Genomic DNA, 27,009 nt, shown 5'->3' on the forward strand with positions numbered 1-27,009 from the left:
CCCACATTTCTGGGCCTTTAATGTTGGTTGTGCTCCTTCAGTGTCATTTCTGTGTTTCTTTTCTCCCATTTCTCCTCAGCTGCCACCCCAGCACTGCTTTGCAGAGGTTTGCAAAGTGCCCAACAGAGGCAGGGAGCTGGGGACCAAAGGTTGAGGGCTGGTCTCAGGGCTAACACCCTTGCAGAGAGCAGGGTCTTGATCCCCTTGAGAGTTGCTTCCTGAGGGTTGTCTGCAAGTATGGGACACTCTCATGGTACCTTTCTGATTCCTTGCAAGGTGTTTGCCAAAGCTAGGAACTGCCAAGAGTTCCAGCTGGCAGCCCACAGTGGGGCTGCAAAGGACACTCTGAGTGGCTGGGGCATTGGAGACCTCTGGTTTCACACTGCTACTGCGTTTTCCCCAGTACTTTGGCTGCTGGCTTCACACGTTGCCACCAAATTGTGCTTTAAAATATATACGTATTCGCTGTGGTTGTATATCTTTGTGACTGTAAGGAGAACGGCAGTCCTGTGGACCTGCTAACACCGCTCCTGCAAGTGCTGCCAAAGAATCACCCCATTCAGCTCGGGGGCTGCTCACTGGATTCTGAACATGCAGCTGCAAAATGTGGTATTTTCTTAACATGCCACCGAATTTAGATTTTTTTCCCCCACGGAATTTACTATTTTGCTGAAGCCAGGTGCTTGACATTTTTCTGCTGGTCCTTTTGGGGGGTGTGCCATCTTCTAACAGCTGCTCCTTGGCGTAGGCTGTTCCTGTGGGGGGGCAGCTAGTTGGTTTATGGGCCTGAAAACCAAAGGGCTGGGGCTTAGCACTGGCATGCCTGGCACAAGGGAAGAGACTCGACAACACTGCACGAGCACGGGGCTGCCAAGCAGCTCCTGGTAGTGAGGAGGAGGGAGCGAAGGAGGAGAAGCACCATCCTCAGTCACTGGGAGGTTTTGACCTAGTGGGAGCTTTTCGGTGGTGCCCCACGGTAGTTCAGGTAACTGAGCTGCGGGTGAAGGGGAATTTGCCAGAGAGGAATTAATTCTCAGTCTGGGAGTTGGTGGTGGTACCTGTGGAGATTTACCTGGTGGTGCTGGGCATCAGCAGCATTTCAGGTGAGCTCCCCTGGCTCCAACAGGCACAGGACAGCTGCCTCAGGCTGCCCTGCTCCTGGCAAGGGCAACTTCTGGCCCTTTCACTGGGATTCTGCCCCTTGGCTTTCCCCATGTGCACCTGAGCTGCTTTAATTTCACACCTGCTGAAATGTCAGTGCTTGGTTTAAATCACTGCTGGGCATGTTAAGAATGTGATATTAGGATTCATCAGGCAGACCGATAGTTTTAAGAAATGACAGTAGACTTGTTTCCAGTTTTTAATGCTTTCTTGTAAAACTGAAAATATAAAACCAGCCGAGCAAAAGATTTTTATATACATGAGGTCTGTGATTAAAAAAATCCTTTTAGTTAAAAAAAAAAAAAAGAAGAAAAGAATTGACCAATGAGTTAAGTGAAAACTGATTAAAGGGACCGACATTCTCAAACTGAAACATACCTTTCAGGAAAAAAAATCTTTACAAGTTTATTATATAACTTACATTTACACTTTATGGAGAGAACTTACAAAACAAGCTGCTTGAAATGCTCCTCATTCCCTTAAAGCATGAATTTCAAAGTGCCACAGCAAAGGAACAGGTTCCAATATTATCTTATACAGACTATTCATGTATAAAATGGTTTGGTAAATGTGAGGTGTTTATTTAAATGAGCACATATAGGGATACAGACTAAATAAAAGTACTTGAGCAACACCTTTGTTATTACATACACAGTTATAGGTATAATAAAGGAAGGAAGGTCAGCACTGCTCTTAGGTATCTGTATAGATGGGAGGAATGTGATTCAAGCAGTGATCAAAGGCGCTGTTCTGGAAAAATCCATTCTCGTCGGTTCCGTTGGACACCATGTCTTCAGACGCACACTGAGCTTCAGAGATTGCCTCATAGCCTGCAAGCGTGACAAGTTGTATGGACACGATTTAACAGCAGTACATATAAGGAAGGAAGCCTGGTTTGAGGCCTGGGATTATGCAGCACAGCACAGTGCTAATGACAAGACAATAGGATTTACCATCAAAGCCTTACCCAGGAGATACACAAACTAATCTCCACGGGCACTTGTGTCATAGTGTATGAGGCTCCCATTCATTTCTGCGGACAGCTACCCATTTGCAAGTGAAGTGCAAGTATCAGAGCATGGCTCCCTCGGGACTTTACAGTTATTATCTGAATAGGATGTCTAAACAATGAATGGGCAAGGATCCTAGTAAGTGTGAGCTAAAAGTGATGTAGTCCTCTTGTTTTGTATGTTTTTCTTTTTAATGGCACTTACGAAAATGTTCCATGTGTCTCCCAGCTGCTCTTAAGCTTAAGGTCCTGGAGAAATTTGGATCCTGCATTTGTTGTATCCCTCCATACTACAGAGGCAAGGTCTGGAAGTGGTGTCTGGGTTGGGTCAGGCTCACAGGACAAGTGAAAGGAGCTGTGCACCATGTTGTCCTCAGCCCACCAAAGCTCACCATGCTGCTGGCTCCTCACCTGTCTGAGGTGGCTGGTGCTTACCAGGCTACCAGAAAGCCATTATGGTGGGGAGGAGTTTCTCTGTCCTTCTCCTTTCACAGTGAAAACCCTCCAGAGTTATTGTAACCTGCCCTGAGCTGTGCATCCCTGTGGTAAGGAACAGGTTTGCCTGTACCACCTGCTTTGGATTGGGTCTTTAAGAAAGTGTCTGGATGAGCTTCGGCACAGGGTTCTGACCCCTGCCCCCAGGCCACCTAGCACAATTTCAATAACCATCAGCAGCATTAAGTCAGCTGAGGCAACACATGGAGCACAATCCTTCTTGTTAAGATCTCTCTTCTTAAGATCCTTCTTGTTAGGATCTCCCCCTCTATAAAATGAGGCTGTTCTTTCTGTTCAGTGTTTCTCATCTCTTCAGCCTGCCTAAGGCTGCACACGTGTGTGCCAAGGTGTGGCAGAACCTAACTGCTCCAGGCTTTTTGGTGAGGTCTCCGGGCTATCCAGCACTGCTGGGAAAGGCAGTCTTGGAGTCCTGTCAGCTCAGTCCTTAGAACTTAATGACAGGTAGTTTACTATTAGGGCTGGTTTTATTATTGGAGATAAAATTCTCTACGTATTTATAGTTCTGCATTTTCCTACGACGTACTCATTTATGGGTCAAATTCTGCTGTTTGCAGAATTCTGGCATGCAGCATATGGCCAAAGACCCTGAAAGAGAAAGTCAGCCTGTTTATCTGCCCTGTGCTGGGTGTCAGTCCAAGTGGAGTGACTGGTATTTTGATAAGCTTTGTGAGTGTTTACGTTATGCTAATTTCTATTTGATGAGCCTGTACACAGGGTGGATGCACAACCACAGATGGACAAAACCCAAGATAAGCATACACCCAGAAATCATTATTAGATTCCAGATAGAGTAAACTATCCAAACTCCTGAACAGAAAATAAAAATTTATTGACTGTTAATGTGATTCATGGAACAGCTGTTTGCCAGTCACATTTGGCATTCCTGTGAGATGAGAACTCGTTTAATATTAATGGTGCTATAAAAGCCTGAAAAAAAATTAATACATAGCCTTGATGAATCTTGCCAACCTCAATGGTTCTTTTTGACATACAAAATGATGAGATAAGATTTATATATTTCACATATGTATATATATTTGTTTCAGCCTCTAAGTATTTGCATACCTCAATAACCACTCTAAAAACAAAAATATTACACAGAAACATTTCATAATAGTTTAGACCCAGAGAGAAAAATCAACTGTTGTTGAAGTTGGTGTCTTGCCATAGTATTATTCTTTGCTCCTACAATTTCATTGGGAAAGTTTATTTAGTCTGTTCTTTAAATATTGCAGTGTGTCAATCTAAACTTGAAATTTGATGTTAACATGAAAAAAACTATGTTTTAGTAACATCAAACTTATGAATAACACAAAAGAATTCAAAGTTGAAGTTGAAACTTCATCTTAAACTTTTCCCTTGTGTTAGTCACTGATGCATACACTTTCTAGTACGGAACACCAGACAAATGCATGCATGCTCTCTCTGAACAGAGTCTCCTTTAATACAAAACAAACAGGAAAGTCAACTCTAATTTTGTGGTCTGACTCAGACCCCATTTCAAAAAGCATTTAAACATATGTTTTTAGTATCGTCCTTAGCTGAGATGCCCTCCTGAATTCCAACATGAAAAATTTCTTGGAGATACGTAAGTAAAGATTGGGGTAAATGATACTATTTCATGGCTCTGACAATACTCACATTTTGTTTGATTTCAGTAATTCTGTCAACTCTTAACTGTGGTTTTAAAAGTAGAAGAAATGCTTTATAAAAATGAATGCCTACATATTGAAGTACTATAGTCTTCTAGCTGTTGTAACTTATTGAAAATTTTACACTATGCAAATATGTAGCTGAACAGGGAAATACAACTGCAGTGAATGTGCACAGCACAAACAATGACCAGCACAAATAAAAGGGGACTTCCAAACAAAAAGGAACTAACTAATATTTTTAGTCAAATTTCCCAAAGCAGTGTCTTTCCATTTTGTAAACATCAGTATTGTAAAGCAAAGCTATCCGTTTATTCTTAGATGGACATGAAGCTCCAGCTGCCGTTTTCTTCAGTATTTTGCTGTCTTCTCAACTACTGTCTGATTATAAAAGCCTGCCTGAGCATATGTGAAGACATGTACTATGAACACCCCACACAATAAATGTGAGAAATGTCTTGTTTGTCAGCTCTCCTGAAGCTGTGTGTTCCCTGTAATATCCAACATAATGAAAGGAGAATTTGTCTGTCAAACCAATATTGGATTAAAGAAAAATTTGCTTTCCTAGTGGGATTTTTATAGACTCAGATGAATTGCAGTGACTTAGTTTCTAGTGCAAACATATTCTTCTAATAGTACTGACTTTAAAATGTGTTCTCTTCCCCTCCTGCTAAAAATAAATGGGTAATTCTTTATAGGCAGAAAAAAAAAATTACCTGTTGAAGCTAAAGGTGCATTGAGTATGTGATAGCCATTCTGTCTCAGAGGATTGAAGCAATGGGATTCCCCTGTTAGCACATCACTGGTGACAGACTGGTCCATTGTTCTGTAGCAGTCTCCGTAGTGGAAACAGTTTTGTATTGAGTGAAAGCTGCCTTGGTAACCTGAAAACAGATATTGCATACACATTTTAACACTGGTGCAAGGGTATTAGCTCCATTTCTGTCACAGTATTTCATTACTATTGTGGGGTTTCTTCAGTTCCTCAGTTTTAACTATGGAAAAATGATCATGCTATCCTATAAGGCGCAATAATAGAAAAGCTACATCAGACTTAGTCCCACAAGGTGCTGTGGACTGTAATCCCCATCAAGCAAAAATGTTAAGGATGTGCTTTATTTCAAGCAATAGAAGAGACTGGATGAATGAAGTCAACAGCCCACTTGTGTTCAAACAAAAGTAATAAGTACTTCACTGGATCAGGTCCAGAAAGCTCAGCCCCTAAGGGAATGCTTCTATAATGAATTACTTTTGATTTTAATACAATAATGCAATATTTAAATGAATAACACTGCTCTATTTGCAGCAGAGTAAAGTCTTTTCTCATCCAAGGTGCATTACGCACTGCTGGAAACAGCACTTTTTCTTCCACATACCTTTAAGAATACCTTAAACCCCTCCTTTCTCAGACTCCTCTTATTTCAAGTGAAAACTCTTCAGTGAATACAGATGGCCATGGTCAGTAGAATCAAACTAGAGGTGCAGGTCTGTCTCCAGGTGGCCATCAGGTGGAGACTTAGGGCTCAGTTAGAGATTACTTGCTTCTTGCTTCTGCAAAGTGCCAAGATAAATCTGCAGGGTCTCTGGCTGCTTCAGTCATTCTGCTTTTGGGGCATGTGATTTTTGTACCCTGAATTTTCATCTCCTGCTTTTATATGTATTCATATTTGTTTCTGGTGGATCAGTAGTTTTGTTTTTGCTTGCAGAAATTGTGAATGAGTTGCACACAACAAAGAAGATATTTAGTAGTAAATGACAAATTAATTGCTGAGGAAGGAATTTTACAACTTGCAAGTTTGTGCCAGCATCTTAAAAGATGATATTTGCTCCCATAAGGATGACCTCAAAGCATGCCACAAAATTTATACCAAACATGGCCTGATTTAATTCTCCTCATTCCTTCTGTCCCAGCAGCCTCTCCTCTTCCTGACTCCAGATGCAATGCATACTAATTGCACATTGAGATTAACTATCCCTTTTCCTGTCTTCTCCTAAAGTCCCTTCTGAAGTGATGTTCCTTCCCTTATAGGTGACTGAAGTCAACCAAGTCAGGCTTAAAGTCTAGTAGAATGTGCCATCAGGATTTTTCCCAAATTGCCACAAAAAATGAGGACTGTTTCTTGCCCAGTCTTCTTCAGTTAGACTGGAACACTTCCCAAAGACCAACTGCAAAAGCTTCAGGTAGTTCAGTCAGAGCCATGGCCAGCTCTGCAGCTGACAGGAGTCAGCACTGCTCCACTCACCAGCACAAGACCAGGTTTGCTGGGCCAGTTGTGCAGCTGTTTAGTTTGCTTAGAAATACAATAATGCCCGTCCCTGCCACCAGGGTGCCCAGGTGCTGTACAGGATAGAATTTGTCCCCTACAAATCATGCAGCGTATACGTTTTTTTCCTGTTAAGAAAGATCTCCTCCCTTTTTCTACCTTTTCCTTTTACTACCAAAGTTTGATCAAGTAGATAACATCAGGCAGAGTTCAGGGCCTGTCTGAATTCTGGTCATGTTTTTCTGTGACGGTAATAAATAAGGCTAAGTGAGGCAATTCTTTAGTAGAAATGCAATGAACTCATCCAGTGGTGAAAGATTTGCTCTGAAGTTTCACAGTTTAATGTGTGTTTTGGCAGTATTTGCAAGGATTAGATGATTCATTTCTTGAAAACCTGTGATCCTCCACCACAAAAAAATAATAAATTGTTGATACCCATGATTGGTGATGTACTAATGGATGACTATATTAGATAAAGACACTAAGCACACTGTGCTGAAGCTGTACATTTTTGCTGCTATGCAGAAGGTGGCCCAGAAATTTGGAAAGCAGAGTATTAAATGATGCATGCCTTTCCTCAGAATAAACAGACAGCCACCTCTATTTACTGACCGGAGAGTCTGGCTCAAAAAAGCAAGAAGCTCTTAGGAGAGGTAGCAAAGCCATCTTTTGATGTGGTTTTAGGTACAGTGCTTTATTGATTGGCTTTTGATAATTCCTCTGACTTTTCTGTTTACAAAGCATGAACTCCTTGCTGTAAGCCTTCTAAAAACATATCCTTTTGAGATGAGCAGTGAAAAAAAAATGAGACACTTGGCTTCAGATGAGGTATAGCTGGTTGCAGAGAGCACTTATATGCATTGCTAGAGGGAGAGAAAAAGAAAAAAGACCCTTTTCTAGAATGTCTGCTATACACATCACTTCTGGGGAAGGCATGATGTGTATTTTCTCTGTCTCTAATTGCTGCCCTTTCGTCATGCTCCCTAGCTTGCCTTTGTTAAATCAATTAAAATCTTTATGATCTGCAGTGCTGGCACAGTGGCTTAGAATATCCGAGAACAGCCAAGCATGACAGAACTGGATTGAAACTAGGTGGTTCCAGGACTTGCTCGAGACCTATAGCTGAAGGTTTCTTTTGCGGTGTTTTAAGTTACACTCTCTAGCTGCTCAGGAAAAAATATCCAAGGCAGTTGTCTGCCTCAGAATCAGAAGTCTGGAGAAGAGCTGCCATAAGCAATCAAATTCTCTTTTCAATTGCAGTATCTATCCATCGGCATCACAGAGTGATAATCTGAAAAGGCAGTGCAAAAAGTGATACCGGAACTGTCCAGTGAAGAGGCACAATGTAGGAAAATACTAGTGTTATTATACTGTTGTATGTGCTCAAATTCCTGAAAAGTTCTTCCCAAAGAAAACACAGAGAAATACACCACTCCTGCCCTAATGTGTCTGCAGATGTGATAAAGGCAGCAAACTAGAGGAAAAGGACAGATTTAGGAAGGGAAAGGTTGCAGCAAGAATATCGGTCAAGTAAAGCACACCGTGACTCTTACAAATGGGACTTTTAACCCTCTGGACCTCAGCAATATAATAAAAGTTTACTTCCTTTGTCATCAGCTTCATAGAAATGAGACATCAGTAGGGCTCTATAAAGAAAGGGATGGAGGCTTTATGGAAGGCATTCCATGCGTGTGTGAAAAAAGGCAGTGCAATGGCTACAGGAAGAGCAGTCTGACTGAAACTGTCCCTGCACTTAAACTGGGGATGAAACAACACTTGGGTAGGAAGAACTGTGCTTACAGTATTAAAAGTTTTATTTGAATATGTAATTAGTTGAATGTCAATCCTGAAAGGTGGAAATCAGTCTTGGAATGACTGAAGCTGCATATCTGCAGGTTGCATGACAGCAGAATCAGGGTGTTGCTGTGTCAGTAAGATTTTCTTCATGACTTTTTTTATACTTCCTATTCTCCCACCCACTGTTTCAGCAGCACAGTTGGAGTTTCTTTCGGTATGAGGCTGATTGGCTTTTGCTGATGGCCCTCCATAGCCTGGTGTGACTCAAGAGGCCAGTCAGTCTGCTTCAGAGATCTGAGCCTCCAGCAACTTTTACACTAATAAAAAGGGAAAATTGCCAGCTTGTTGAAATGCTAAGTGTTCCTGAAAACCAAAGTCATTAGACAAGATGGAAAGGCCATGTGAGTTAAAGCAACCACAGGGACTTTTGTAACAACTGGTACCCTTGCCAGATAAGATTTCATTCATGTTGCACAACCACAGGAAATGAAATTGATGTTTGCAGACAATACAGTGGTTGATTTACATATGCAATACAAGATAGACCTTACTGTATTTAAAACATGTAGTAGTAAGGAAAGGTTCATTCCATTTCATCATGCAATCATAGAATTTGATTTGGAAAGGACCTTCACGATCATGAAGTTCAACCATAACCCCTTCTACCGAGTCCCACCTCTGATGCCACGTCCACACCTCTCCAATACCTCTAGGGATGGGGACTCCACCACTTCCCTGGGCAGCCTGTTCCAATACTTAACCACCCTCCTCATAAAGAAATTCTTTCTAATATCCAATCTAAACCTCCCATGGCACAACCTGAGACTATTTTGTCATGACTCATCACTTATCACGTGAGAAAAGAGACTGACACCCTCCTCAACCCAAAACATTCTATGATGTTATGATTCTCATTGCAACAACCTTTCAGGTAACTGTAGAGATTGATGAGGTCTCCCAAGAGCCTCTGTTTCTCCAGACTAAACAGCCCCAGTTCCCTCAGTGGCTTCTCCTAAGTCTTGTTTTCCTGTCCCAATTCAGTTACAGTTCCTTTAGGTTTTCTGAAATGCTTTGCTTCTACCTGACTTACCCCCCACCACCTACCTCAGAAAATATTAGGAGCTAAGATATGATTAAGGTCCCATAACTAATGGTTCAATTAGCAGCTACATATGGTTGATTAGTGAAAATAAAACATGGGAATATTTTTTACAAGTTCTTCAAACTCTCCTCGGTGGCTAAAATATGAAGTAGGCAGGGAGGCTTGTCTGGTGCAAACATCACTGCTCCTTCTGGGAGAGCAAAAGCGCAGCACCAACTTGGCAACAAGTGCTTCACCAATATTTTTTTTTCCATGTGCATTTCAGATTTTCCTTCAGTTTGTTTGATTTAAAACAAATTTTCTGAGGCTAATTTTCAAGTGAAGAATTTACTAAATGTCCTGTCAGTTTAAATGATCACTATTAAATGTTTTATGTACAGTAGATGTAGAAATATAACAGTTAATAAAGGAATAAACTGAGTTCCAAGCATAACATTTAGCTAAAATTTTGCTTTGAAATAATTTGTGACAGAAAAGCTGCAGTTAGCCACTTCACACAGTGCACTGGCTGCCTCTGTTTCTCTAAGGCACAACCTAGAAAACTTGAAGGAGCTTTAAAATGAATGATGTAATAAGCAAATAATTGAAATATGTCTATTAAATTCCATCTTGTTATGTCATGTCATTTACATGTATGTACAAATAAATCTAAACTCTTCAAATTCCATAAAATTTCTGAGGAGAAGGCACGTCAGGTATAAATAACTACAGGATTCTATCGCCTGCCAAATTCTTCCAGCATATAATAATTTCCATGTGATCTTACTACTACCAGCTTTAAACATATAAATAATGTCAGTTTATTATTCTTTCATTATCAATATTTCTGCTACCAGCTTGGTGGAGCTCAATGCCTAGAAAAAAACTGCAGATCCACAGTATTTATGTGCTTCTATACAGGCTCCTAGTTCCACAGGTAAACTTAGAGAGTATTCCTTGTTCAGTAAAAAATCAAAACTACAAAATTACTACAGATTCCATTAGAAAAAAAGTGCTATTAATGAACTGAGAGTCAAAAAAGACTTACAGCAAGTATAGCTAAGTACAGGTTACAGATCAATTGATTTCAAAGGCTGCTAATCAAAATTGATTTTTGAATGACCATTTCCATAATGAATTTATAATAATACTTCAACATTTGGCCAAAGTGGAAAATTATTGCTTTTTCAAAACCACACGACATAACACTTAGAAAGCAACAATTCATTCAAAAGGAAATGTGGTTTTCTTAAGGAATAAAGTCAATTTATTTAAGTGGTTCAAAACTTTTTCTGTCTATGCATTTGTTTCTGCCATAGTAATGAGCTGCTAAACTTTCCTCTTGTGGTTTGTAGTTATTTAGCTCATTATAGTAACATAATCATATATCATTATATGCTATCATAAATCTGCCACTTTTCCCTCACAGAGTTAATCTTTTTAAATTGAGTAATCTGTTGAGCATCAGGTTGAGTTAGTTTTTCCTTTGGCACAAATCATTTAATATAATCTGCTTTAACTTTTCAGACTAAGGCAGTCCAACCAAAGAGCAAAAAGAGTCCTCAGAGATTGAAGGGCAGAGGGAACTGTTGGGATACAGAACCCCATTACAGCTGTGAATTGCTCGTTGGCTTTGTGTTAAAATCCTGCGTTTCAGACCTAGCCTTAGAATTTCTTCAGAGAAAGCAAACCTATTTTACGCACTGGTAAATTGATCACATGTGATACTTTGCCAGCCAAAAATGACCTTATACAAACGACAGTACAGCTGTGGAGTGAGTTTCAAAAAAACTGGTTATCTGCCTGTATAAACTCACATATGCTTGGTTATACTCGTGACCAGACAGATGTCTTGCACACTTCTTTATTGTGAATATTCACCATGCTTAAGCAGCATACCATCTGGATTATATGACATATTTCTTAAGTATGCAAGCTCCTGTTACTGGAAGAATCTGTGATAATAATATCACTTGCTAATTTGTACCTCAAAAAATATAGAAACATTAATTAGTTCCCCCAGCAGAACTGTGGAATAGGAAAATAAATTCTCATCAAAAAGAATAAATTCTCAACATAAAGTTTTAACTTAAGCAGTAGGATAGCTGCTTAGCTGTTCCCATTCCTGTCCTCAAAACATGCTCACACTCTATAGTTATGCAAAGTGCCTTTGCAGATTACTATATTATATAATACGTAAGCCAAACTGCCAAATATTAAATAGTAAAATCATTTTTCTTTGTCTAAGTTCATGTCTAGTACAGCACCACCAATGGACAGAGCAGGGCATTGCCAAGTGTGCTTCACCCCACCTATTTCAGCAAGCAAACGAAAAATGACTCTTGCTTTGCCAGGGTCACTCTCTCCAATCTGGCTGAAGGCTGGCTAATCAGTCAGAGGAGGTGCACAGCCAGTTGTGCTGGGAGAGCAATGCTTACTGACAATCAAGGAGTGAGACAGGGCTAAATAGCTCACTTGATCATTACATCACTGAGTTATTTGGGGACATAACTCATTCTTGTGAGGAGACCTTTTTGAAGTCATGTTTTTTAAAAAATGAATAAATGCAATGGATCAGCTGTTGTGATAGCTTTCCCTAGTATGATATGATATCACAGTATGAAGCAATCTGAAAATGTTTCCCTGCATGAAACAAATGATCTTAAAATAGGAGTTCCCACTAAAATGCTGTCACTCCCTTAAAACAACAATACTGGCAGAAAATGTAAAAACTGAAATCAGTTCTTTTTCCCCAACTACAGATCAGGAAAGCTTAACAACTTTTAAAAATAAATAAATCAATAAATAAAAATTAAGAGTTACCTTGAGATCCCTGCTGTACAGACTGGTTTTGAAATTGAGCATATGGTTTATTTGGTATTCCAGAAAACTGCTGCCCATTCGGTGACTGGCTGTGCGATGATGGAGAGCCGTGCTTCTGCAATAGGGAAGGTGGAACTAATGCTTTCAGGGGGCTGACAAGTGGAGGGATTATGTTGGGAGCAAGCCTAGAAAAAGAAAATTCAGAAAAACTTCACATATCACATCACAATATGGGAAAATGAAATACTTGAAAGGCCTCATTTCCATGATGGCAAAACTATGGAAACATTTATTTTGCAGATATAAATTATGTTGTTAAAAAAAAAAAAAGGCATGGTAATGCAGTGCTGCTTTCAGGTCTTCATTAGCAGGGAAGGCAGTTAGAAAATGATTTATGTTCCTTTACGCTGACTTCCTGTACTAATCGTAATGACAGAATCAAAATGACATCACTCCTCAGAAAGCAACTTAGACACGGGTCAGTTTTAATTTAAAATTGTGTAAGCTGAGAAACATGCCCAGAAACAGGAGTGGGGAACATACTTAGAATGAGGAAATGCAAGTACATTGTTCAAGTGCCTTAGTCGTTGTAGCAGGGTAAAGCTTTACACCCAGGTTTCAGCCAAGACAAGGAAAAGCATCAGTTTTCAGTCATTCCTCACATGGTATTTTTTAGACTTCACTGCAAGAAATACAAATGGAGCTGCAATAGATGGCACTGTCCTTTCAAAGAAAAGGCCTGAGTAAGGGTTTGCTTCTGGCGGCACTGCCCAGAGGACGGCAGGGACAGGTTGGTTCCTGCCAGATGGAAAATTCCTCTGACGTCTGGGACTTGGGCCAGCCCAGGAGCGTGGGGCAGTCCCGCTCAGGGGACATACCCGGCATTCCCAAAGCAAACTGGAGCAGCTGAGGAAGAGCCCCACTAACCCACTTCCACAAAAGCCTTCAGCACACCTCCACCTGGTGGAGTCACAGCTGTGCTTCTTCCTGGCCATGGCTTGCCCATCCCACCAAGGCCAGCTATGGCAGCAGCCCCAGAAGAAGCCCAGCCTTTGCCAGAGAAGTCTTTTGGCCACAGGGCTGAATGGAACAGGCATCCACCATATACCCTCTGCCGTCTCTGGAGCCTTAGCTAAACACAGGAAATGTCTCTTGGAGCAGTGCTGGACCCTTCAAACCCCAGAGAAACTACCTGGGAGCCACTCTGCTGAATCTTCATAGCTGCAGGGCCTGAGGTGGAGAAATAAAAACGCCATGGAAGGTTATAATCTATGCCACCTAGATGGAAAAAATATGGAGCACACACCATCACAGGAGTACAAAGAATCAACTAAGCCTGGTGACTTCCTCTGGCACTGTACAAGCCGTTCGGGCACACGCCATGCTTTGGCCAGCAGTTTCTCACCAGTTTGCACGACTGCTGCTGGAGCAGCTGGAACTAAAACTTGTGGAGGGTGGCTGTGCTGGGCACAGGGCTAAGCACTACCTGGGAGTGTTCAAGAGGTAAATACAGATGAACTATGAATTAATTGTGACAACGGCATAATCAAATGTAACATGAGAAGCAAGGGAACGCTGCCAAAACTGTCACAGTGACACAGCGTCACAGTGACGCTCTATTAAGAGGGGCTTAAATAAATCAACCAGTCAGAGCCAATCCTATCATGAAATAACTCCTTCACCCCAAAGAAGAAAAATAAGGCATATAATGCGGACCAAAGAGAGCCCAAATATCCCAAACTAAACTGAAGAAATAAACAAGCATTAATAAATGGGTTAAGGCAAGGGGTATTTTCAAGGCTTTCAATATTTAAGAACTGGAAAATAAAATTTTTGTGAGAAAAAGAGGAGGTTTAGTTTGGTTTTAAGTTAATATTAAAAAGAACTCAGCAACAAAAATTAAAACGAGCTGGGATTCCCATACCCTACCAGTGGGTAAAGGCCTGGGGCTACAGGCATGGAAAAAGAGGGGCGCAGGGCTGTGTCGGTGGGGGAATGGGGGACTTCTGTGCCCTCTTCAGGTCAGAGAAAGAAAATGCTTTTCAGAGTCTGCAAACGGCTGAGGAGCAGATGCTCGGGGGAAAATGCCGAGTTTATTTGCTAAGCAGCAGCTAAACGCAAAGGTCAGCTCCCATGCGGCTGTAGCTGCTCCTCAAACGTCTCGGTGGAGAAGGAGTTTAACAAAACTGATCTGTCCTGCTGCCCAGCTCCACCTTGTATCCTCTGCAAATTCTCTCCAATGTGTGTCTGTGGTGAGTGCTGCATGAAGATGGGGCTGCCACTATCTGCTGGGACCCGCAGGAAAGCCTTGGTGCAGCCTCAGCCAGGGCTGCCGGGAGTGCTGGCAAAGCACAAGCACAAATTACAGAATGGTCCCCAGCCCGCTCAAACGGCACACGGAGACATTGTCCTCGACACGCCAGAAATGCTATTAGAAGCCTGGAAATGCTTCTATCTGAAAAGAGATTTAAAAGATTGCAGTTGTTTTCTTTGGAAGGGTAATAGCTAAAAGAGATCATGATAGTGACATTTATATGGGTAATGGCCACACACACGTTTTAAAGAGAAACAAAAGAGTACTGAAAACTCCGAGGCCAGCAACCAGCCAGAAACCACGCTGAATGAGGGAGGAGAATGCTCCTGGTGAGCACGTACTCTGCAACTGCCCGTCTTGGGTTTCCCGTGCCTGCTCTCGCAACACTTTGAAGTGCTTGTGCTGCTGCTTGTCCCCACTCACACTCTCCTTCCTATTCTTGTTTTACCTGTGCGTGAGCTCAGCAGTTGTGCCAGGGCTCGTGCCTCAAAGCCACCCAGGAGGCAGCAGGGGCTTGGTGGTGCACAGGGCCCTGCTCCGGCTGGGTGAGCTGTGTGCCAGCTCCCCGCTTCCACTCAGCACCGCTGTCACGGTGCTGGAGCTCGGCAAACATAGCTGTCTGCAGGCAGCCAGTATCCTAGGAACTTGCAGCGCAGCAACTTGAGCCGAAACCCCGAGCGCGCCGTGTAACACGACGAGCTGTGCCTCCTCTGCGTGAAGAGCTCCCAGCGGTTTGCGCAGGTAACTGTAAAATCTGCTCTGCTCTGCTCAGGCTCTCCCACGCAGGGAATTTCACATTTCCCATACGCTGGGGCACAGTTTGTAGCTAGGAAAGAGCTTTGCTCAGCAGAAAAATCAGGCTGTATTAGCACAAGTGGCCATCATGGGGATTGTCTCCTTAAAATAGTCATCACAATGCCTACAGCTCAGGCTGGCCCCGAAAATACGACCGTGTGTGTGTGTGCATGCACAAGTGCCCTGGCACTCTCAAGGAGAGTTCTTCATCAAATAATTGTCCCATTGCCAGCGCCCTGTGTTTAATTCTGTCCTGAATATTTGCCTGCTGCTCAGGTTGCTGTGACACTCAGGCTGTTGAAGGATAGGGGGAATCATTCCTGATACAAATTAAATATATAATGCATTAGCAGCATTATAAGGAGCTGCCTTCTGTATGGAAGAAGAAATGGCAAACTACTTAAAGCTGAAACTCAGCTGGATACATTAAAAATTCCCAGGCAGTAGCACAGGCATATGTTTCAATAACTAATAGCCTGTACATTTCCTGTTAATACTGTACTACAACCACAATTTGCTTTGGTTTGGATATTAATAACAAATATATGCTGTATATTTTATTTTAATTGTAACTTGCATAATTCAGTAAGTTTTCAGGTCCTTTTGGGTCTTTTTAATATATATCTGTGCCTACATATAGCACTGAAATATAAATATATACTTGTGTATATATATAAATATCCCTACCTCTCACATACATGCAGAAGAATCCTTCTTTAATTCATTAAATTTGAGGGCTCCTGACTATTCTGAATCTTTCTTTTGAAGAGAATACATCTTTTTCCTATCTCCCTGATGTTGACAAAGCTAAGGATGAGCAGTTCTTACAGGCTGCTTGCTCTGCTGATACAGTGTACCCTGTCTTATAAGGATGCCTGATGATTAGATGTTTTCATTATCTCAAATAACAAATTAACAAACTGCAAAGCTTTTACTACTTCATTATCAGAAACCGTATGTCCCTTATGTGAAGGAAAAAAACAAAACGAAACAAAACAAAACACTGTTGAATTTAATGCATGGAGCAGGTAGGAAAGCTTTTTCACCTGAAGACTTTTGGTGACTTTGGCACCAAATAATAGTGGGTACTTCTCAGACTCTTATGGATCTCTTAGGAACAGCTTGTGGATTCTCAAGAGTCTGTAGGCTGGAAATCTCTGCTGTATTTTTGGTGCTGTCTGGGTAGGTTTCTATACAGCAGCCACCACTGCTACTCTGTGCCCAGAAATCCCCCTAACGTGGAAGCAGCATCTTTACCTAATATACAACTCAAGCCTTGTTTTATTTGGTAAACCTCCAGTTTATTTGGTTACCTCCAGTTCTCCCATAATTCTTTTGGGTCCCCGTGGTATCAAAACTGTACCTGCAGTGCTTTATATATCACAAACCAAAGTGTTGCTGCTTAACAATTACAAACAATTGTAACTGCATGGACCAGGAGGCTCGTGTGGCATCCTGCTGGGGTGTGTCTGAAGGGAAGTGCTAAGGAGAATGCTTACTGGTGACCTGAAGACAGCGGGGGAGAACTGGTGACCATTCACTGAAAATACTTTTCCTTGATAAGCTACCCAGAGCGGCACTTGCAAGAAGCTCAGACCAGATCTGAGTATACTGAGAATGTGGAAAACAGGATGCAAGAGGAGACCAAATTTGGAGAAATTAGACTATTTGGCAAAAGAGTCTATGCTCCTTGTATATGTTGACTGGTTTTGAACCTATATTTTGGGAATAATAATTTTTTGTAGGAGTAACATGCAACTTTGTTGAGCAGTGATAATAACAGAAAGGGAACCACGCAGTTGGATGCAGGAATAATCAACTTATTAATGACCATATATTACATAATAATAAAACCAGAAGAGCTGTATTCAGTTTTGATATATTACATCATTGTGAGAGATAAAAACAGCCAAAGATGCACTAGAATAGTAAGGCACAGATTTCTCACAAAGGAAAACTGCCAAAACTAGAAGAGTGGCAGCAAAAGAAGAGAACTTTAAAGGTAGTTTTCAGGTTACCGTGGTGCAGTGGAGGAGCCAGCCTCCTCTCCACCCTGCCCAAGATAAAGGAGCAACACGGCATTCACCACAGGGAGAGGCAGGTCAGTTTAAAACAAAAGGAACATTTTGCTCACACAGCATGCCGTGGCCTGTGGCACTCATAGCCACAGGAAGTCACAGACTCAAACAGTCTAGCTAGCTGTTTTTTTTTTTAAAGGGATTGAATAATTTAATGGCCAAAACCAACATTTCCATGCTAGGCAAGGGGTAATCAAATCTTGTGCTTCAGGATGTAAACCGATCACCCAAGAAGTCAGAGAGGAATTCTCACTCTTCACTCATCACACAACTTCATATGATTGACCAGGTATTGTGGGTTTTTTCAAATTCCCTTTGAAGCACCATGTGTAGGATGGCGCTGAAGACATAATACTAGTCTTGAGGGACTTCTGATTTCAGGTGGAATTGCAAAGCTAATGCACTCTTCTTCTGAGGATGCATCACTAAACAATTTAGTAAAAGGACTAATCAGAAAAATCATGTTTTTGTAATTCCATCATCCATGCAACTGACAGAACACTACTGGAAGAACTGATCCTAAGTTGATGATATACTTTGTCTGTGATACTGCACACATTAATGCACCATGCTAACCTAAACACAGTTGTAAAATACCTGGTTCATGGCCCCTCCTAAGGTAAGCTCTTGGAGACAGATAGGATACTACCCATGAAGAGCCGTTACAGCACCTGTTAGTCTCAGATAAAGAGCCAGGTACTGCAAAACCACTCATACTAGTAGAAACTCACAGAAATCTGGATCTTCACAGAAGATTTTTTTTTAATTAAATGTCAAACCACAGAAGATACTTCTCTGTTTTCTCTCATTTTATAAAGTGAGAATTTCAAGAATCTCAAACAGAAATCCCAATAAGACTTTTCTGTAATTTTTCTTGTATTTGTATTTTCATGTTACATACATATTTTTGATTGTGAAAATTAAGATTAAATTGTAAGACAGACGTGTGAAGAAACTATGAGTTAGCAATGATTTCCACAAGACCTCAATCTCGCCTAAGAGGCTAAAAGTGCCATTATCTCACTTCAGAATCACTTATCCTGCTTCCTGGGTTGGTTTCCCCAAGTAGGTGGCGGTGCGTAAGAATTTGTGCATTTTCACAATTCACACCAAATGTTTTGTTTCAATATTCTTGTAAAATACAGAACCAAAAACAAATACATATTGACACTGATTTTTCTGTCAAGATGGTAATGTACGGTTTGTGTATCCATCCATAGTACTTAGTTGGAGTTAGAAATAGTTTTATACTTTGCTTTAGCCACTCTGTTCAATAGCTGTTCCTGGACAAATTAACAGAGTAGCAAATTGTAAAGCCAGATTTAGAGCAGTTTTAAGAGAAGTTTTTTCATCATCTAGTTCATCATGCCTTGACTGCCGAAAGCCACACACAGTACACTTATATGGCAAATACTTAAATTGAAAATTGAAAAATAATGAAAATAAATTCAAACTAAGATTCTCCAGTAATAATTGAGAATGAAATGTAACCACAAAAGAGAAATATCTGAGATAGGGATGTTTCCAATATGAAAACTGTCGTTTCTTTTTTTTTTTTCTTTTTTCCTTTTTATGATGTGATGGTTTGATTGGCAGATTCCTAAGCTAGATGAAGAACCTCAACCCATGTCCCAATGAGTTCAGTGGAAACAGGACCAAATCCAGACTGAAAAGGACAGAAAAACATCTGTCCTTTATCTCAAGAAAGTTTTTATAGATTTGGGGCCATAACGTAATAAAGTTCTCATGTATACCATATTGACACATAACACAATCTAGACTTTAAGAATTATTTTTAACTCATGTTATGATGAAGAAAAGTATATAATAAGCACCAATGTGAGAAGCACAAAGCGAAGAAGTTCCATGATTTAGCGTAAGTGACTTGCAAAGCATTGCAGTTAGTTGCAAAGCTTGAGGTGTTTCCATGAAACCAGGTTCTACCATAAAATCCAGCACGCCAACCCTTTCATCCCTTTCATTCATAAATTCACTCCCCCTAGCCTTACAGTTTATTATATTGTGAGAAAGTCCAATTGAGCTCCAGGACCAGGGGATTATTTTTTTTAATAAAAAAAGAAAAAAAAGTTAACACTGATTTTCATCTCTTCCCATAATATTAAAAATGATGTGTAAAGCTCTGCTAATCTGGTCTCTGGATAGCGCCCAATCTCTTGCCACGTGTTTCTGTTCTGGGTCTTGCCCTACGGGAATTTCTGTCAGCACATGCTCAGGAAACAGTTATACCATTCCCTTTTTTTTTTTTCCTCTATTTTTTTTTAAAGACAGACTCTATCTGAAGTTTGGTGAACCTTTGCACTAATCACTGCCAGGTGCCTCTGGCTAGGTTTCTGGAATGCAAGGAATCTTTTCTTTCTCTCTTTCTTTCTTCTTTTCTTCTCTTCCCCCCTCTCCCTGATATCTTATAAATCCTTTACTGAAGAGCACCTTGCTGGGCATCATTGCATTTTATTATCCTTTTCTATAAACAGCAAGCAAACAAGTAATTGGGCTGTCTGATACTCAGTCTCTGCTCTGTGACTGCAAGATATGACACTGTATTTTTTATTTATTTATTTATTTTCTGTTTGCTTGCTCTGGTTGTGACTGGCTTGAGGAGGTGCCTACTGGTCAGAGCTTTGGACTCTATTCCTGCCTCTGCTACTAGTGCAGCGTGTGACATACCCCCATGTGTAGCACCTTTAAAGCAGGACTAAGGAAAAGTCAGCCTTTTCCTAGCTTCTAGGTAAGTACAAACTACTCTTAATTCAGAATACTGCATTGGATTGCTTTAATCCAGTGCTGCATCTTCACTGAGCAGTGTCAACAAGTGAGTGCACGAGCACACAGAGTGGTTTCACAAGCATCATGGAGAACATGATCCAAAGAAGCTTTTAATAGGACTTGAGAGTCTTAGGTCATTTAATTGCTTTAGAATAATGTTACCAATCAACAGTGATACGCAAACAGCTTCTGGATGAAAATTACACAGGGAACAGAGGAGTCCTTTCCTGGTACACTCAACAGCTTTCTGCAAAGACCTTGTCTTCAGGTACAGTTACTGAAACACTCGCTATCTGTTCTAACAAATACACATAAGTCTCATAGTTGGACATAAAACATATCTGACTATTTTGTAACTCATTTCACTACCTACACAAAAGGACTCACATACATAAACCTGGGCTTTTCTATGTGAAATTAATATCTCTACAATTGCTCTTACTTGATATGCAATATCTGCAGAGCAGTTTAATCGTGGTAATCATGATAGGAACTATGCCAAAATAAAATACATTTTTATTTTTAAGGATTCATTCAATAATTTTCATTGAAAAGAAGCTGATGAATCACTACAGTGGAAGGCACTATATGTAACTGAACTTTGAAATCTTATTCTTTCTAACAATCTAGCAGGAAAACGTTACCCAAGTAAACAAAATAAAAAAATAAAAAATCATTTTTAATGTGCTCAAAGAAATATCAAAACAGATTTAGATAAAGAGCACTGCCTTAGGTTCAAGTGATTGCCAGGAAGTCAATTACAAAGACATGCAATCAAACACAGGTATTGTCTACACTTTGTTATCTGACATGTACTGCACGCTTGACTGATCTGTTTTATTTTAGTCATTTAAGGACATTTTTCTCTGGCAAGTGTGCAGCAAGATGCTTCCAGGGGTAGGTAGATTCTTCAAAGGTAGCTGACACCTGCTTTCCTCAGGTTTATAGCCAAAAAGGCACTACACCAAATAGGGGGAGATGTGAAGGTAACGTAACAAGTTGTTGTATCATGACAAATTATTATGCTTGGTGTATATAGCTTACATCTAACTGCAGAAGTTCTGTTTAGAAAACAAAACAAAATGAAAGAGAAACTAATTTATCTACAGATAAAACCAGTAATGGCTTAGATCATTAACATAATGCAGAAGAGCTGTGGTTGAATCCATTTTAAATGTTTCTTGATTTACTCTGGTCAACTCTTTTAAACTCCCTCCTTCTGTGCCTGTCTCTGTTTTACTTTAAGCTAGTTTTGCTTACAGTGTCTCTTCTGGGCAGTCACCAAGAGGGGGTCTTATCAATGCCTACGAGTGCCTGAAGGGAGGGTGCAACAAGACGGCACAGGGCTCTTCTCAGTGGTGCCCAGTGCCAGGACAAGGGCAATGGGCACAAACTGAAACCCAAGAGGTGCTGTCTGACCATCAGGCAGCTCTGCTGTGCTGTGCGGGTGATGGAGCCAGAAGATCTCCTTTTTGGGGATCTTCCGAAAGCTGCCTGGATGTGGGCCTGGGTCCCTGCTCTGGGTGGCCCTGCTTGAGCAGGGGTTGGACCAGAGGACCCAGAGGTCCCTTCTGGCCTCAGCCACTCTGTGACCCTGTGATCATAGCACTCCCCTTTTTTAGGCTCTCTAATGAGTGGCACTCCAGCTCTATTAGAAACATACATGAAATACACGTCCATCTATTTCTGTTGATGGCCAAACAGTATTTTACTCCATGATCAGACACTAAGTTATTCTTAACTGCGTATCATTGAAGTAAGCCTAAACTAATGCTAATTTTGCTTTACGGGGGGAAAAACTGTATAAGCCTATCTGGACATGATTATAAATGAATTCTGATCACATTTTCTACAATGAGATAAATGACTTGGGATTTGCAACCAGATGCTTTTAATTACTGATTTTCTTTGTTACATGAACCTCAGCTCCGCACCTGTACATTGTTCTTTCTTTGTACAGATGTACTGATGCCCCTTTTGCGTGCTCAGGTCCATAACACTGAGATAAATTATGATGGGTTCTTGGCTTCCTCCATTGAAAATGTTTTCAGCTGTCAGGGATATCTGTTTCTTGTTATTGGTTTTAGTGCTTTTGAAAGAAAGTCTAAAACACTGACTTGTGTATTCTATTATAAATGAAGAGTATTCTCCAGTGGAATTCACAATGAATGAATGATGCATCTCCTTGGTCCTAGGAACTGTTTTAAAACTGTGTAGGTATTTAGTTCTCCAGAGTACTTCTTGAGAGTAAAAGTTTGTTTCCTACAAAGATTCTAGCAATGCAAGATCTGGCTTACACCTTTCTTATTAAGTATAACATGGCAGTAATACAAACAAAAAACTAACACACAGGATTTTATCCTGCGCATTTTATTCAACCTTAAAAATATCAGGAATTTCAAATCTGGTGTTCCCTTGTTGAGCAAAAAGGGAGGCTCTGTGTACCTTGTTTTACTTGAAGTAGAGAGAAATGAAGGACTAAACTTTTAACAGAGATCTCTTTACAGCGAAGTATTTCTGTGGTATTTGAATTAACAGGTGCTAACAAGCAAGCAAACAAAAAATCTGATGTTTAAGCAGCCTGATTAAAATGTCTCTTTTCATTTGATTGCTCTTAAGTCCAGTTTCTTGTGATTTTGTATGGGTAAGTGGCTCTTCAGGGAGGTCTGAAGCATGGTTTGAACTGGTTGCAGTTAGCTGGTGAGAAGCCTGGGCAAAAGAGAGTTCTATAAACCCTTTCCTCTAACCCTGATGACTTAATCCTCAATATTAAAGACTCACCATAATTATAAGACTGGATTCAGAGTTCTCATTAATCATCACCTATGGACACCACAGATGTCTTAATCTCACTAGTTCTTCATTGACTGTTGTGTTTACAGAGCAGAAATGAACTAAATTGCCACAGGAGGATATAAAAAATAGTTTTGCTTTCCTTTCCCTTGGAGACACATCACCTTCTTGGTGAAGTTATTATTTGTCAGTCTCCCCAGCTTCTTCTGAGAACATAAGTGCTGTTTGTTATGAGCGGCACGAGTGAGCGAGGGCCTCACAGTCACTTATAGAGGGACTGTGTTCAGATCCTACAAAGTGACCTTGTTCGGTCATTAAGCTGAATTGGTGCAAATCCCTTACTTTGTGCCACCACTTAAACTCATTTAACTTTAGTCGGATCAGTTTCATTTAAACCAATAATTTATCACACTAAACATTTTAAACTGGAACTTAGGGAACTGGTCTACAAATACAACTAAGTACATTTTTAGATGACTTAGATAATACCAGCGTAAAAAATAGCAGAGAGAAAGCCAAGTGCAACATCCACCTAAGATTTAATACTAAAAGCTGTGCTTCCATCTTCATACTGCTACAAATCAAAATGGACCACTTTTGCAATGGACAAAATGAAACCAAATTAGACATTATATATGGCATATGCTACAAGAAATGCTAAAATAACATTTTGCTACCTGAAGTAAAAAATAAATATATATTTAAACTCGAATCATGACAAGCCCTCTTTCTGGATGCTGAACTATTTCTCAGTCACACAGTTTTAGTTTAATTAATATCAATATAAGTTAAAGTAAATTATTTGGTCTAGAGTATATTTCATACCAGAATTTGAAAAAAATGTTCTCCATATTGTATAATGCCAGTATAAATACATTTGGTAATGAAGTCAGATTTTGTTAGAACATTTTCAAGTGAATTAGATAATTTTGTCAAACTGTTTAAATGTCCTAGTAAACCATTTGGGAAAATTGACTGCTACACTTGGTATTGACTTTGGCAAAGGATGGTATGGCATAGGGCTTTTTTTTATTAAAAAAAAAAAAAGCCTTTAAATCAAATTCTGAATCTTCTGTCGAATTTGAGTAGACTATTTGTACTCTGCCTCATGTAGTTTTTGGCATCTTGCATATTTGATGACTCAGTAATTAGATTTCTTGATAATAACCATTTAGTTCATTCCACAGACTTAAACTATGCAATCCAGTCTTGTCATCGTACTGATTCACAGTATAGAAATTCTTTGCATTTACTTAAACGTGAATGCTGAGACAGCTGACAAATGAGGCAAAACATTGTATGTTTGCCAGCCAGCTAGAGCAGTTCACATGAAGAAAGGTAGTGTTAGGTGTTTCTTTCCTATTGTAAACCACGTGTATTTTGTATGACTAATGGCATGCTGCTACAAACTGGTAAAGGGGTAACAGGTCTAGAATTCAGTGGCTCCAGGTATTAGATCATTAAGTGATTTTTCCTAGTTAAATGAACGGATGCTTTACATAAAACTGTGCTAAATGAAATTCAAAGGCTGTTACTTCACACTAAGCTTTCTGTATTTGCAGTTAAAATGCCATGGATGGGCTTTATTTCAGCAGTCCTTAATTGTGTAAGTATAAACAGTTAAAATACAGAAAGAAGATCTGGGGTTGGGTGTGACAATACTGAATGTGGATTATTTGAGTTTAGAAAATGGTATTTGAGATCCTGAAAAATTCCAAGTCATTATGTCATGAAACTAGATAGCCTGTTTTAAAATAACCATTAAAAATACATTCCCTTCTCTATTTCCTGATGTTTGGTTCATGGTTAGAAATCCGTTATCATCCCAGACTTACATTTTGTCATAGGATATTAACTATGGTGTTTCCACAAAGACTTTGCATTGCTTAAGTCTGTAAGCACTGAGATAATGCATCAGCACTGTCATCTCCTCTGAGGAAGAATCCTAATTCCGCTAGAACTGAAAACAGCAGTGACCATTCTGATGTAAGCTTTGGCCTAAGCAAATGATCAAAACGTCTGGAGAAGGAGCTGGTGAGGAGCTCAGCTCACTCAGCACAGTGAGAGCTGAAGAGAAGTGCTGTACTCTGGTGGGGAGACACAAAGGGGCAGGACGGAGAATTTATCTGGGACCTTCCAACCCCTCAAACTGGCGAGTTGACTGCTGCCCTCATTCTGGTCAGATCTTTGCTTTTGTGTTTTTTTTTATTAACAGTACCAAGAGGTGAAGTGCTTTTGAAACAAATCTACCTTACTGACTACCTGTTAAGTTCTTCCTATAGTGTACCTTTAGGCCATTTCATTCTCGGTTGGACTTTTTGCCTACCCTAGGAAGCCTACCCTAGAACCAACTCAAGGAAGAAACAGCTGGGCAGTGCACTGGGGAGCATGGAGGAAGGCACCCTGCTCCCCTGGGCTCAACTAGTCCCATGCTGCAGGGAAAGAGTAGCTTGAGGATTACCTTCATTTTTGACTCTCATCTCCATTCCTCCTGTTTGCACTCACTGCCTTCTCTGCTACAGAAAACTTCACATTGACCTGCTGCAACTTCCACCTAAATCCTCCTGCCCAGTGTCTCCTGTTGGCCATGTCTCTGCCATGGGCATGAGTCTGTCAACGGGAAATAAAAGGTGAGGAATGTGGGTGGCAGGGCAGGGGGGAGAGGGTTTGGACACAGGCACCTTATGTAAGCTTTTCAGTAATTTAGGGACAAAGTCTACTCCTATGATGGGCAGATATGCATTGTATGGTGGGGAGGCACTTGTTCCTGGCACGGGTCAGAAGAGGTGGCTGAGGGAGGAACAGGGTATAGAAGCTAAGCTTGCTACAGCATTCATTCCCCAATTCAGAAAAAGAAAAAAAAAAAAAGGCAACAGCTTGTTCCTAATTGAACTTCCTCAGTCAGACAGTTCTTCAACTATTCCAGGTGTAAATTTCCTCTTTCCATACACCCTACCTTCTATCTGTTGCTTAAAGAGTACAATTAAAACTTCCTGGGCTTTCCTTTCCCCACATAAAAGAAGGGATGGGTCAGTCACTGACAAAGATAGAAAAAAAATCTACATTCACTCGCTGGCCTTGCTGAAGAACCCCAACGTATTATTAGGCAAAAAGTCTTCATCTCTCTGTATCTCAAGTTCCCATCAGTAAAGCAAAATCAGAGTACCCTCCCTGTCCAAAGCACTGGGAAGAAAAAAAATGCAAGTTTGATGTGTGATTTACATGAGTGAAGGCACCATGAGTGTAGCAGAAAGATGAGTTGAATTTTGTGGCTTACAGAGATTCTTTGCTGTTGAGATGCTTTGAGATCCTTGAAGAAATGGTAAAATAGGAATATCACATAAGGTAGTGATGCAATACAATCTGTACTGTAGCAATGCAATCTCTGTAATCATTGTGATAATATCCCCTTCCCTGATTAGGATCTTACTGGTTAATGCTTACAGCTGAAAAATGTATTACCAAAAATCTCAACAGAGAGCAAGGAAGTGAGAAAACTTGCCATTCTGACACAAACTAAGTCTTACAAAGGCAAACATTGCCTTATTCCCGAGTGAGTCATAGTTTGGATTTTACCCTTTGAGAATTTTTTCATCTTAGCTAAGAAAAGTTCTCTGCACTTATCCAAATCTACAAGAAGTCATTGAGGAAGAATTTAAAAAATTAAATACAATTGCACTCTGTGGAGAAAAACAAAATCTCAGTGTATTTCGTGGAAGACAAAGATACGGCTGTAATGTCAAATTTTTAGAAATGTCAAAGTTTGCCCTGCTTTGTGCAGTGGATGGATGAGGTGAACTTTTGAGGTCCCTTCCAAATTAAATTACTATATAATTCTAAAACAAACGGAATTGCTTAGTTTGAGTCAGTGTTTTTCATTCAAACAGCATTCATGCAAACCAAGATAAACAATTAATCGTTCACTATCATGCCAGACAGAGG

The 27,009-nt window shown here is 40.4% G+C and overlaps 1 protein-coding gene across 4 annotated transcripts in view; it reads right to left on the reverse strand.

Annotated features, from left to right (window-relative positions):
• Nucleotides 1-1,346: 1,346 nt before the first annotated feature.
• Nucleotides 1,347-27,009, reverse strand: part of GLIS1 (GLIS family zinc finger 1) — a 189,359-nt gene continuing 163,696 nt past the window's right edge. For all 4 annotated transcript variants that reach the window (XM_027462876.3, XM_027462875.3, XM_027462877.3 and 1 more), the window contains 3 exons: nt 12,304-12,488; nt 5,055-5,222; nt 1,347-1,991 (listed from right to left, as the gene is read on the reverse strand). In XM_027462876.3, coding sequence (XP_027318677.3) covers nt 1,855-1,991; nt 5,055-5,222; nt 12,304-12,488 — 490 coding nt within the window. In that variant the 3' untranslated portion in view covers nt 1,347-1,854. The remainder of the gene's footprint in view (nt 1,992-5,054; nt 5,223-12,303; nt 12,489-27,009) is intronic.

The sequence above is a fragment of the Anas platyrhynchos genome, chromosome 8, assembly GCF_047663525.1.
Source record: "Anas platyrhynchos isolate ZD024472 breed Pekin duck chromosome 8, IASCAAS_PekinDuck_T2T, whole genome shotgun sequence".
NCBI lineage: Eukaryota > Metazoa > Chordata > Aves > Anseriformes > Anatidae > Anas > Anas platyrhynchos.